The sequence below is a fragment of the Malurus melanocephalus genome, unplaced genomic scaffold (genome assembly GCF_030028575.1).
Source record: "Malurus melanocephalus ecotype Western Australia unplaced genomic scaffold, MMel_1.1 scaffold_282, whole genome shotgun sequence".
Lineage (NCBI taxonomy): Eukaryota > Metazoa > Chordata > Aves > Passeriformes > Maluridae > Malurus > Malurus melanocephalus.
The window spans coordinates 461,724-475,442 of record NW_026623514.1 but is presented as its reverse complement, the minus strand read 5'-3'; the positions used below and the strand labels follow the sequence as shown (position 1 = coordinate 475,442).

At 50.6% G+C, this 13,719-nt stretch overlaps 1 protein-coding gene across 1 annotated transcript in view; it reads left to right on the top strand.

Moving 5' to 3' along the window:
* The first annotated feature begins 59 nt into the window (after positions 1–59).
* The window catches only part of MN1 (MN1 proto-oncogene, transcriptional regulator), a 30,545-nt gene continuing 16,885 nt past the window's right edge, over positions 60–13,719 (top strand). Inside the window, exon 1 of the mRNA XM_057376552.1 lies at positions 60–3,580. Within this exon, the coding sequence (XP_057232535.1) occupies positions 151–3,580 (3,430 nt within the window). The 5' untranslated portion in view covers positions 60–150. The remainder of the gene's footprint in view (positions 3,581–13,719) is intronic.

Sequence of the window (13,719 nt, the reverse complement as noted above, 5' to 3'; positions counted from 1 at the left end):
GGTGAGCGCGGGCGAGCGGCCGGTGCCGGCGGCGCGGCAGGATGTGAGCGGGGGCGGCCGAGCGGCGGGGAGCGGAGCAGCGGGGAGCGGCGGGCAGCGGGACGGCGGAGCGGCGCGGAGCAGCCATGCCCTGCTGAGGAGCCGCGCAGGATGTTCGGGCTGGAGCAGTTCGAGCCGCAGAGCAGCGGCCGGAGCGGCGGGCAGGCGGAGCGGGGCTTCGGCCAGCCCGGACTGAGCATGAGCGCGCACTTCAAGGCGCCGGCCTTTCCCGGAGGCGGCCCAGCGCCGGCGGACCCGGCCCTGGGCGCGCTGGGCGAGCCGCCTCTTCTGGGCATGAACATGAGCCTGGCCGGGGACGCTTACGGCTTCCCGGGCCGCGGCCCCGCCGAGCTGCACGGCGGCGGCATGCAGCCGCCGGTGCACGGCTTCTTCAGCGGACAGCAGCCGCACGGCGGCCCCGGCGGCGCCCCCCACCCGCACCAGCACCCCCCGCACTTCGGCGGCGGCTTCGGGCCCGACCCCGGCGCCTCCTGCGTGCACGGAGGGCGCCTTCTGGGCTACAGCGGCGCGCTGGGCGGGCAGACGGCGTTCGCCGACGGCTACGAGCACATGGCCGAGGGCCAGGGCGGCGAGGGCTTCGGGCAGCAGCGCCCCGGGACCTTGCCCGATTTCCAGCACCACGGCGCCGGCGCCGCCAGCCACGCCGTGCCGGCCCCCTGCCTGCCCCTCGACCAGTCCCCAAACCGCGCCGCCTCCTTCCACGGGCTGCCGGCGGCCGGCTCCTCCGAGCCCCACGGCCTGGAGCCGCGGCGGTTGCCGGCGCAGGGCGGCGTGGACTCGCTGGAATACAATTACCCTGGCGACGGCCCTGCCAGCCACTTCGAGCTGCCCGTCTTCTCCCCGTCGGAGCCTGAGGGGCAGCTGCCGCACTACGGCGGCGGGCGGCAGGTGCCGGCGGGCGGCAGCTTCGCGGGGGCGCCCGCCCTGCCCCGGGCGCCGGGCATGGCCGTGGCCAAGGCGCACCCGCCGCAGCAGCACGGCGTCTTCTTCGAGCGCTTCGGGGGGGCGCGGAAGATGTCGGCCAGTCTGGAGCCGGGGGCCAACGCCAGGCACCCGCTGATGCAGCAGCAGCAGCCGCCACCACCACCGCAACCACCGCAGCAGCCGCCGGGCTTGCTGGCCAGACAGAACTCCTGCCCGCCAGCCATCCCTAGGCAACAGCAAACAGAAGCCAACGCTCCCAACTCCAACCTGCAGGACAATGGGCCCATAATGCAGAACCAGCATGCACAGTTTGAATACCCTATTCACAGACTGGAGAACAGGAATATGCATCCCTACACCGACCCCGTGTTTAATATGCAGCACCCTCCTCCGCAACAGCCACCAAATCAAAGACTGCAGCACTTCGATGCCCCCTACGTGAGCGTCGCCAAGAGGCCGCGGTTTGACTTCCCCAGCACTCCTGGCGTCGAGCGCTGCGCCTCCTGGGGCGGCGGCATGCACGGCCCGGCCATGGAGAGTCACCTTTCCCCGACGGCCTACCCTGGCCTGCCGGGCGAGTTCACCCCGCCGGCACCTGAGGCCTTYGGGGGCCCATTGCCCCACGGCGGCCCTGAGCACCCGGCGCTGGCGCAGCGCCAGAACGCGGCCCTGGTGATGAAGCAGATGGCCTCGCGAAGCCAGCAGCGCCTGCGGCCGCCCAGTCTGCAGCAGCTGGGGCACCACGGCGAGGTGGGCGCACCCGGCGGCCTGCCCCCGCCAGCCTTCGAGCGGGAGGCCGGTGGCGGCCGCAGCTTCGATCCGCCGGCGCCGCACCTGGCCCCCGACAGCGCCTGGTTCGCAGGGCCACCGCCGCCTGGGGAGCTGCTGCCGAGGCGCCTGGCAGCGCCGGGGATGCCGGCTGAGGCAGCCCCCCACGAGCTGGGCCTGCAGCCGGGTGGCCCCGCCGTGCTCTTTCGGCCGGGCGGCAGCGGGCTGGGGCTGCAGGAGCCCTTGCGGATGGCGGGCGAGGGCCCAGCGCAGGCCCTGCCGTCGCCCGGCGTCCACCCGCCCTTCACACCCACCATGGGTGGCCTCTCGCAGCTGCAGTCACCAGGCAGCGGTGTGGCACTGCCCAGTGCCCCCGCYGAGCGCCGTGGCCCCGCTGACTTCGCCGCTCAGCCTGGCTTCCCCTTCGCGGCAGCGGCGCGGCAGCCGGCGGCCCACGGGGCTGCACCTGCCCTCAGCGCCTCGCCAGGAGCCTACCCGCCACCCCCGCCCGAGTTCCCCCCGCCACCCCCACCGCGGCCCGCTGCCAGCAAGCTGGGTGCCCTCTCGCTGGGCTCCTTCAGCAAGGCGGCCAGCAAGGACAATGTCTTCGGGCAGAGCTGCCTGGCTGCCCTCTCCACCGCCTGCCAAAACATGATCGCGAGCYTGGGCGCTCCCAACCTCAACGTCACCTTCAACAAGAAGAGCCCGGCCGAGGCCAAGCGCAAGCTCAGCCAGGCCGAGCCCGACCCGCCGCCTGCTGCCCCGGACTATTTCCCGGCAGGGCCACCAGTGGGCGGGGGTGGCGCGGGCAAAGCGGCGGGCACTGCCCCGCTGATGCCCGCGGAGAGCAGCCTCTCACCCGGCTACGCGCTGGAGCCGGTGGCCGGTGGCGAGGGAAAGGCGGGTGGCGGGCGGGGTCGGGGTCGCCGGAAACGGGACAGTGGGCACGTCAGCCCTGGCACGTTTTTTGAGAAGTTCTCAGCTGCGGAGGGTGGGGCAGCCGGTGTCAGCCCAGGGCAGCCGGCAGTGCCGGTGGCGGCGGGGGGCCCGCCGGGGGCTGCGGGCGCTGAGCGTGGTGGAGGCACCCCGCATGACAAGCCCCTGACCTCGCCATCCTGGGGCAAGGGCAGTGAACTGTTGCTGGCGGAGCAGCCCGACCTGATGTCCTCCCTGGACAGCGGCATCCAGAGCGTGACCAAGTCAGACGGCAGCTCCCCGCACGTGGACTTTCCCGACGAGGTCAGCACCAGCTACGGCAACGAGGAYGAGGTGTCCTCCAGCTCCGACAATGCCACCTCCAAGCCCACCCGTAGCCCGCTGCTGGGTGGTTCGCCCAAGCTGCCCCGTGGGGAGCACGCACTTCTCAACGGACAGAAGCCCCTGGCCCTTGGCCTTCTCAGTACATCTACCTCGACCCCCGACAGCTATGGGCTCAGCACCACGGCGGGCGCTCACCCTGGCACGCCGAGCATGGAGCAGGTGCGGACCCCCACAAGCACCTCGGCCCAGGACGAGATCCACCCCCTGGAGATCCTGCAGGCACAGATCCAGCTCCAGCGGCAGCAGTTCAGCATCTCGGAAGACCAGCCCCTGGGGTTGAAGAGCAAGAAGGGGGAGTGTGCGGGGCAGAATGGGGACAGTGACCTGGGCAGCTGCTGCTCGGAGGGTGTCAAGGGCACCATGAGCACCATCGACCTGGACTCCCTGATGGCGGAGCACAACTCCACCTGGTACCTGCCTGGAGAGAAGGCCCTGATGGAGGGGCAGGAGGAGGACAAGCCCATGGCGCCCTGGGAGAAGCCCAAGCCCCCGAACCCCAGCAAAGAAGGTATCAGTTGTCCCACRTGGGTGCTGACACAGGGATAGGGTGGTTGTGGGCTGCTCAGGGAAGGGACATGGTGGGGCTGCAGCCCTGGTGCTTGGGGCACACACTAGCTCCACTCTACCCTTGTTGGGTGCCAGGTGTCTTCCCATTCTGGGCTGGCACTGCAGGATGCTGGGTGGCTCTGCTGGGGGGGATAGTGTCAGGGACAAAGTGCCTGCTGCCCAGCTGGCTCAGGTGACAAGAGCCCTATGTCATCCCTTTCCCCATTGTGCCTCCTAGGGAATGGGCAGCTGGGGGAGCTGAGCAGAGGTTCTCCAGTGAGCCCCAATTGAGCTCCTGGGCCTGGGGTGCAGAGGAGTGGGCTCCCACAGATCCTGCTGCCTGCGAAACATTCCAGCCACTTTCCCAAAACTGTGRCTGAGGTTTTCCTACACCAGAAAAGCATGAGTCTGGTGGCAGTGCTGCCCCTTYAGGTCCCAGTGCCCCCTGCTTGCATTTGGAGTCCATAGCAGYGTGATACTGAACTGATCGGCTTGCAGCAAATTATTTTTCATTTAACTGAAAGGCAGTTCAAAGTAAGGTTCTGGATCTGTTAGTGTAAAACTTGCTTAGTTGACAGATGTTTAATTTCAACATTAGTTGTCATTTTTGATACTTCCTTGTGTCCAGAGGGCATAATAATTCCCCAGGCTCAGGAAAAAAATACTTTAATGGAAAACCCTCTATTATAAAAGCTGTTTAAGATAAGGATGATTATAGATTCAATTGCTTTCTATTTTATCTTATCAAATCCCTATTTTGCAACCTGCCTGGCTGTGTGTGTGATTGTTACAATGGGTGCACATGCTGTACCTGCTATCTGAGGGCAGGCGGGTGGATTTGGGTGTGCTAGAAATACATGCATGCAGTTTACACAACATAAACTAATTAYTTGTGCCTAGAAAAGGTGATATTTTGGTACTGCAGTGTAGTTTGAAATTGTTTTCATTACCTCTGGTAGYACAGACTGACTTTTTACAGCCCTCCACATTTAGTAATTTTGCAAAGAAAGTTGCTGGGGAAATTAGAAGGGAGCTGGTTTGGAAACTGGGCTGTTTCCTAACCCGGTTCTGGTTGGCTTTGCAGCTTTGGCTTTCTGAAGCGTGAATCCTAGCCCCCACGGTTTGTCTCTTTGTTCATGTTTAATGCCCAGCGCAGGAGACTCTCATTTCGAGCAGAGTGTTTAGCATGCACGGCAGACCCGAGGAAGCCCATCAGCATTCTCCATGCTTCACCCAGGCAAGGACATAAATTGGTTTGTTTGGGGCCCTTCTTTTCCATTTTTAAATGGAGTTGCACACAGCATCCTTCCTGGCCCCTTCTCTTTTATTGTTTCTTGTACACAACATCTAGATCTGACTGGATCAATAGCTAGTTAGCACAAATCACAGTTCCTGTCACTTCTGCCTTGGCAGGCTCAAGCACATATATACGTTCTCTCACACCACACGCACCCCGTTACGTGTGCACTTTCGCACACGCACACACAGATACACAGATCTCACACCGTGCTGTGTTTAGAAATAGCTTTTAAAAGAATAACTTATTCTATGGATCTTGACTGCMTGGGTGAAAAAAAGAAATCCTCAGCAGTGATTTAATTCTGAACAGCACATTTATTAAAAGTGTAATTTGGCTTAAAATGATCTATATTTTGTGTGTGTGTGTCATACGGTGTGATGCTTCTGCAGCGTCTTTTAACAGCACTCCTCCAGTCACTTTGATCACAGCTATTCTTAGTAACAGCTAGTGAAAGAAGTAATTGCTTTCTGGTCGCGATAACCACAATGTTGGTGTTAAAACAGTTCATCACTTGGAAGGAAAACCATTTAATCAGTGTTCCTATATAAGGATATGTTTTAGTATTTCAGAGGCTTAATATAAAATAGCAAACCAGTTCCACAACAATGCAGAGGCGCTCGGGTTGGTTCATGCTTTAGTCACTTGAGGGATTTGAATGGGCTGGTTCCTCGGATAAGGAAATTTATACAGACTCACAGAGAATTTACTTTAACTGTTGTTGGAAATGATAAAGATACARTAAGTGATACAAAACAGGCTGTTCACCTCGGTCGGTAGAAATAATTTAACTTTACATCGCCATACCCCATGTGTGTGAAACTGTTTAAGAAAAGGCTTTCTTTAGCAATGGATGGAGATTTTAAACCTTCACAGTCTGCTTAGATTTGCACTGTGGTGGTTGTTCCAGCAGCAGACCAGTGTCCGGGTAGATGCACAGGCTCCAGACAGTGCTCCTCCGAATTCAGGCAATTCCTCGGCATGCAGAACGCCGTGCTGGGGACTRGGCGCCGTTTTGGGGCTGGGCAGCATCAGTGAGAGCAGCATTCRATCCAGGGTCCTTCCCAGCACAGGCATTGTTGGGGGCTTCTGATTTACACCTGTCGTAAGAGGGCAGGCGGTCGGGGATGTATTCCCATTGTGGCCCTGCTGCCATTGGCACCGGCAGCTCCTCAAGTGCCCGGGAAGCGGAGGAAGGGGCGGTGGGTATCGGGGACAGGTTCCCCTCGGTGCAGCACTGGGCACTGTGTCCCCTGCCCTCAGCTCGTGCCGGGGCCAGAGGGTTCAGCTTCACTGCTGGCCATGAAGGAAAGAGCAGGCTGCCCAAAACACAGCAAGATCAGGAACTTCTCAAACACTGTTAACGCAGATTAAGGGGGAAAACAACTTAAGGCTGCCAGATTCCTTGGAGCTACCCTTTTTCCCATAATGGCATTGAAAGGATTTGCTGATCTCTGGCAGTTGTGTGAGCTGTGGGTCTGCAGGTTGCTGAGAGCAGACAGCAGTGCTGCTGGTACCCCTGTGAGGTGTGACACCTCCGACACTGGCCTGCYGCGAGCTCTGTGCGTGCGTTCACGTTTCATTTCGAAATGTAGTATTAGTGATGCTGCCTGGACATGGCTCTGCCCTGAAATGCGTTTTCTGTTAGGAGTTTTCTCTGATGCATCGTTTGTTGTACCAACATGTTTTATGTGAAGTGGCTGGTAGTTTTTGGGGTTTTTTCCCCTGAAAATGCTTTCTAGAATTCTGCCTAGCAGCTTGAGTTAGGAGTGAGAGATAAATAACTAGAGGGGCTGTCTTGACTTCCTACACCACAGCTCTAGCTGACAGAGAATAACCAGATTAAATTTACTTAAAAACCCAGGGCCAGTTTAATGGGGTTTTGCATTTCCTCATTTGACCGAAACAGAATAATTTCCCCTTCAGTGAAATATGTATTAGTATTCTCTAGAAACCCGGTAATTAAATGCTGGTGGGGTTTTGGTTTTAGTTTCTTATTGAAATTTTGAAGGTCCCRTACTGCAGATGTCAGGTGAAGACATCAGTGTGTACCTAGAACTGTGCAGGTGTTGATTGGAAAGAATGGGAACGTATTCCGCTGCTCGGTGGCTGTTGGGCTCGTCGGTCCGGGCTGACGGGCACGTGCAGCACCRTTAGCCTTCAGCTGTGAGTTTTTGTTAATATTTCATCGTTACACCGAACCTGTCACTGCAATGAGCCCACAGGCCAACCCTCTTGCCGGAGAACAGTGTGTAACATCTGTGAATTACTAGAAATACATTAACAAAGGTCAAATTTGGTCCAGATGCGGCCGGGAGCCTTTGCTTTGTTTTTCTTTCTAGTGCATTCTGCTGCATCTTTTATTTTAAATACTRCCTAGTTCTTTTAGAGGCTTTACCGAGGGACTGGGTTTGTTTACTGGGACCGAGCTTGTCAGACCTGTGGTGAGGTTTTTCAGGCACTGAACCCTCGCTGTGAGCGATGTGCTGTGAGCGGCTGTGTTGTAGTGAGCGCTGTGGAAKCGAGTTCAGCGGCAAAGCTCAGCGCCCTTTGCAGCGAGGAGGCTGTGATTCCCGATGCTGCTTTGTTTGCCTCATTGGGCTGCTGAAACTTGCACAATTTTAACAATTTAGTGAAAAAAGAAGCTCTTGCCTTTGTCCTGAAGTTACACAGTAAACTCCGCGTTTATCAAATCCRCATCTTTATTAAATCATCTGGATTAGCAAGCAGAGTGATGAGGGAAGAACGCTCCTGCTGCTTATCCTGGGAGAGAGTTTGGTGTACGTTAGATTTGAATTTGATATCATGCTTTAAACTTTCCTAACCTGTTAAAAAAAATTAATTGGAAGGGTTGCCCCTGCTTGGCCTCATGCGAATGAGAGAAATTCTCCATTGTTTACCTTGATTGACTATGATTTTTAATACTTTGTACTAGAAAATAGTCCTGTTTAGAAATATTTTCCTTTGTTTTATAAACATTCTGTAGCAGTGTATTTGTCGACCTTTATGGCAAATATCAGACAAAGCAAGGGACAGAATTTTCAGTAGTATTTCCTCTTGCTGTGTTATACTAAAATATTTAGTGCAGGAAGAGTGTGAATTTATTGGCATTTCAGTARCAACTGTGGCCACTGTTTGCCTTTGCATCCACTGTCTGTCTGGCTATTAATTTTTGGTCTATAGATTTAACTGTTCTCATTTCAGTGGACAATCTAGCTATATTTGAATTAATGTAGATTACCTATCTGGTTTGCATCTTGGTGCAATCTTKCCCCCAAGTCTGTTATTTTCTGATGGCCCATTCAGTTGCAAGGTGAGTTTTAACGGGGTTGTTTTGTACGCTCTTGGTGTGAGGATGTGAGTGAGACAGACTTTGAGGGAGATGTTTCTTGAAATTGGTGTGTGAATGTGCTTCAGATCTTTATGTACGATGTAAAAGGAAATKAATTAGACTTAGTATTTATATATGAGCTTGGATGACAGCATAGATTTATTTTGATCTGTGATGTATTACACGATGTCTGCTCTTAATTTTTAAAGTACGATACCTGTTTTTTTTTTTTACCTATGACCTAGTGGAATGGTCGGCCATAGAACCACAAATAGTATTTTTATAAAAAACGTTATTAATTAGCAATGTCTCTAGATTCAGTTTGTTGTTACTTGTGTAGAACAAAGAATAAGGCATCAAACAAAAGTCTAACCTAAAACTATATAGGCTGYTTTTATTTGAACCAGCTGACTCCCAGCCTCGGTAGTGTTCTATACCAGGGAGAGGTTTTGGTATAGTAAAATGCCTTTATGTGGCCATRTAAAATTTTAGTACTAGACAAATTACTATACATTTTCAGTCAGTGGTTTCTCATGTATTTCTGTTAAATCTGAGTGTGAGGAGAGTCTCCCCAGAAAGTGCAGAGCCAGCTCTAAAATGAATCTTCAGGTGGYCTAACGTGTACGCTTTGTTAACGCTAAATTTACTGAAATACCAGAAACAGTTTAATGACACAATTTCTCAAGCACAGCGAGAACATTGAAAGACACCAGTCAAATTGCAGGCAGAGGATCATTCCTTGTTTTATCTCTAGTATAGAATAGATCATCCTTTGCATGTTTTGGTCTGGAGCATGTTGGATGCAGGTCAGGCGCTGGTACCCACCTCGCCATCGCGCCGCGGCTCCGGCCGGCATCCGCCTCCCTGTCCAGCTGGTCTGGCTTTTCCATTGAAAAATCTACACCCTTGAAAAGAACAATGTTTGCACCTGTAAATACATGATTAAGGTCTGCAGGACATGTTTAAGGATTGTTGCGTCGTTTATTTTAAAATACAAAATGAGTCTTGTTTCATTTTTTGAGGGGCATTTTTAAATGTGAGAGGGCCGTTCAGAACATGGCTGGCTATGCACCACCAGATCTTGGGTAAGGGACTTGGGGAAACTCATGGAAATTAAATAGGTAAAGCTGTGAAATCATCCAGGAAATGCAATGTCTGCCCCCACCATCCTGGTCTAAGTTAGATTTCTCAGCTTTTAAAGYATAATTCTGAATTTTTGCTGTTCTGTAGATAGACCCAGTTTACATACGGTGATTAGATGAATGGCTTACAAAAAAATTCTGCGATTCTTTGTAGTTTGCTTCATTTCCTTTGCGAGGAGCTTTTGTGTTGGTGCAGTTAAAACATTCTGAGTTATTAGTGACCTTTTAATACAAAGGATTTGGGGTTTTTTTTACAAATTTAAATATATTTTATGGCTTATGTGCCAATGTTCCAAAGTCAAATGCCTTCTAAATTTAAAGCTGAGAATTGAACAGCTGGAGRTCTAATCCATTAATTTTTACAAGCTGACTTTCTTAATACTTCAAAGAGAACATCTTAGATGATATTGCTTTGCTGTTCCCCTCCTCAGCACCCCTTCTCCTCTCCCCACCAGTGCCCTCTCCTCTAAGGCTTCGTGTTCCRCTCATCTCCTGGCAAATGACAAAAGCATCTGGATGGGGGGAACACATTTTCCTTAGTTGATGTAATAAGTTTTAAGACTCARTGGTCTAGAAATGTGCCTTCCTTAGTGTTGCACTTTTTATCCATACTAATGCAAAAATACGTGGTCACCACTGTTGTGTATTTCTTTCCTGTACTTGGGTTATTTTTTGCAGCCGTGCAGGTGTTATCATGGGAGTATTTGTGCTCCGTGCTTGTGCCCTTTYGAGACACCTGACTCACATGTAGGGCACATCCCTCTCTGTAGGATTGGCTCTGATCCATGCTGGCCATTTGGAAGTATCGTTTTTCCAAGTTTTGCCTTGTCTTTTTGGGCAGGAACTGCTCTGGCACCGCYGATGGTGCCGCTCCCTGGGATGCACGTGCGCATCCGTCATGGGCAGCTCTGGAGAAGGAGCCGAAGCTGCAGGCTGAGATGCTGCCCGGACACTGCAGTGGGGCACTTTGTGTCTGTTTGTTTTCAATTCCAGCAAATCTGTTTGTGTCTGTTCAGTGTTTTAACATAACACCACCAAGTGTGACACTGGGAGGTCTACATTTTTATTAACTTTTAACATTTGTCTGAAAAAGCTTTTTTGGGGGGGTTTGGTAAGCAGGAATCTGGTTATGTTTAAGTGCTGCTTTGATAGGTTTTTTACATCAAAATAAATACAGTTTATTTGAGTTTAAACACAGACAACACGTGTGAGAGTTCGAAGGGCTCCACTAGCTCTGACTGTGAGGGATGAGCCACAGCCCTGTTCCYGTAGTCACTTTGTGTGAACTTTGGGATATTTATCTTTTTTTTATCCCCCCTGTGTTTGGAGTATTTAAAATACAAAATAAAGAATGTTGGTGGTTTTTTTGCTTTTAACTCTGATACTTTCAGTTCTGACTGCTGGGCCTTTAGGACTTGATCCCCTTGATCCCAGCAAAGCCTATGATCGGTCAGTAGGTGGAAGACAGCAGGATTTTTTGGTGGTAAAATACATGTTTTCAGAGTTAAGTCTGCATTTAATTAATTTTTTGAATTAGTATTCACAAAATACTCGAAAGCKTTCTGTTGCTAATAGAAAGATCATCCTGAGGCTTGGGAAGCGCAGTTAATTGAAAAAGCAGCCATTTGTAAAGTGAAGAAAAATTTAAAACATTTCATACCCTAATTAAGAATGTACTCCTGAGTTAAAATTGAGAATATTAATTTGCTGTGTGAAGCAAATACACTACAAAGCCCTGGAAAGAGTCATATCCTTCCTTCCTCCTTAATCCTCTCCCAAAATGCAGTTTAAGAAGAAAAGCATGACTTTTTTTTTTTTTAATGTAGCCTGAAACCATTTTGCTAGAAAGATGTAAATTGATCTATTAACATAGGAAATGGAGGTTGGGCTGGGGTTATTATCTGGTCAGAATTTTAGGATCTCTTTCCTAGAAAAATCTTCCACTATTTTTTTTTTTTTTTGGAGGGGGGGTTAGTGAGTATAATATTTCCTTTATAATGACATTTTTTTGGTCTCGGGTGAGAGCAGTGAGGAGAGGCAGAGGATGCTGTAGGTGGGGGTGTCTGAGGCACAGCGGCGCATCACTGCAAAGCAGCTCTGGTCCCCGGGGAATGGGGCTGAGCCTTCCCTCCCAGGCACTGCTGGAGGTGAGGCTGCCTGCTGGACACAGAGGAGAGCAGTGTCCACACGATGTTCCTGCTCCTGGCTGGATGGCTTTGCTCGGTCAAGGCATTATTACCATCGTACTCACGGAAATTGGGGTCTGCGTGTGATTTAGAGCGCAGTCGAGTCCATATTCAGCTCCCGCTCTTGGATTATTTTTATTTAAGATCATATTTATTGCACCATAAATTGCTTTAGAAACCTGGGAGATGTTCCCACTGCTAAAGATTTACAGTCCAAACGAGATAAAACAGGCGTTGTCGGCTCACCACCGGAACACGGTGCGGTGCCACCAGGGCTTGGGAAGCCAGCAAAGGCTGGCATGCTGGTGCTGAATGCTGCTGGGTTGGGTGTGTGGGCAGAGAATGAAGGGCTGTGAGCATCTCGTCCCACCTGGTGATCTCATTTCTGCGTGGATTCCTTCTTCGGTGGGGCTGGTGAAGCTGTACTGCCCTCTCCGGGGCAGCATTTCTCTTCTCGTGGAAAAAAAAAAATAACGCAAACCTCAGTTACGGCACTTCTGATCTGTGTGTGAGTGGATTTCTAAATAAGTTTTGCAGTCTTAGCAACAGGAAAAGGGACCCAAATGTTGCAGAAGTAGTTTGGTGGAAGGGGGATTTTCACCTCCTCCACGTACTTGGGGTTGGAAGCATTACCAAGGGTGGGCTTCTCCTGATCCCCATGATGGGAGAGGAGAACCCAGACCCAGGTCTGAGCTGCCCAGAKGTCACAACAGCCTGAAGTGGTACTGAGCATTTAACTAGAAAAAGGGTGTCCCTTAGACCTGTTTGCATCTAATGTTACAGGTATTTTTGGTCTGACTCACTTGTTTTGTTAATTTTTATTGGTGCCAAATATTAGTCTGAATTTTTTTTTTTGCCTAGTCTGAAGAGTAGCCCAAAATTTCAGGCCAAATACAGTTTTAAAAGCAAGAAGATAATAAATGGGCCTATTGATTGTATTCTACAAAAGAAAAAAAAAGGAGTTCCCCAGTAATTGTAATAATAGCTACCACAATCTATGAGGCAATAATTCTGAAAACCTTTAAAAATAGTATTATTATTATTCGAAGTGCAAAGCAGCTGGTATTTTATGATGGAACAGATTTTATTGTTGCTGGATATAGGGTCAAATGCTTGCAGCACATTTTTGATTTAAACAAACCAAAAACACAAATGCTTTCTTGAAGATAAAATCAGTGTGATTTATTTCTTTTTTTTCCTGGATGCTACAGTTCCCTTGTCTACCTCTAAATATAGGCACACGCTGTTCTTTTTGTGCTGGGAGAAGCCACGAGCAGCCTAGCTCCCTGTGCTCTTCCTACCATGCCATCATTGTGGCGGCAGAGAGAAAACGAGAGCTGTCCCAAGTAAAATTCAAAGCTCATACAGACAACTTTGAAATAGGCAGCTCACAAAAAAGGGGAGAATAGCAAAACCATCCTTCATCCTGGCTCATTATTATTATTATTATTATTATTATTATTATTATTATTATTATTATTATTATTATTATTATTATTATTAATATTAATATTAATATTAATATTATTAATAATATTATTATTAATATTATTAATTTGTTATTATTGTTATTGTTATTATTGTTGTTTTGTGATGTTGTTATTATTGTTGTTACTATTTTTATTGTTATTATTGAAGTTTCATCCCATCATTTACCAATTTCTTGCCCTGTTGGCAGGGTGGGTGAGAGTGCAATAGCTGGAAAATGTGCAGRGGGATGGGGCAGTGTTGGGGAAAGTTCGAGGGGAGCCCTGGTGATGTGGGTGAGCTTTGCTTTTAAACTCTGTGCATCAGAGTCAYATTGTAGGTTACATACAGAGTGGTTTGTCCTGTAGATAAATCCAGTTCATGAACTATGTCCTCGTGTTATTTTTTTAGCGGAGGTGTGAGAGGGAAAGGCAGGTCCAGGGTTGGGCTGCAATGGGCACACGAGTCCAGCTACTGCAGACCAACAAAAGCCACTTTTGAGGTTTTAACTACACAATGAAGCCTTGCTCTGAACCATTTTTCAGATGCTCTGGTGTTTCGTGTAGTTTTCCTCAAGTGGCTGATGCCAATGGTGCTGCAGTGTTTCTCATACAGAAAAGAACAGATCAAAAATCTTTTATTTGAGCCAGACACGTGTGAGCCTCAGAGCTGAGAACG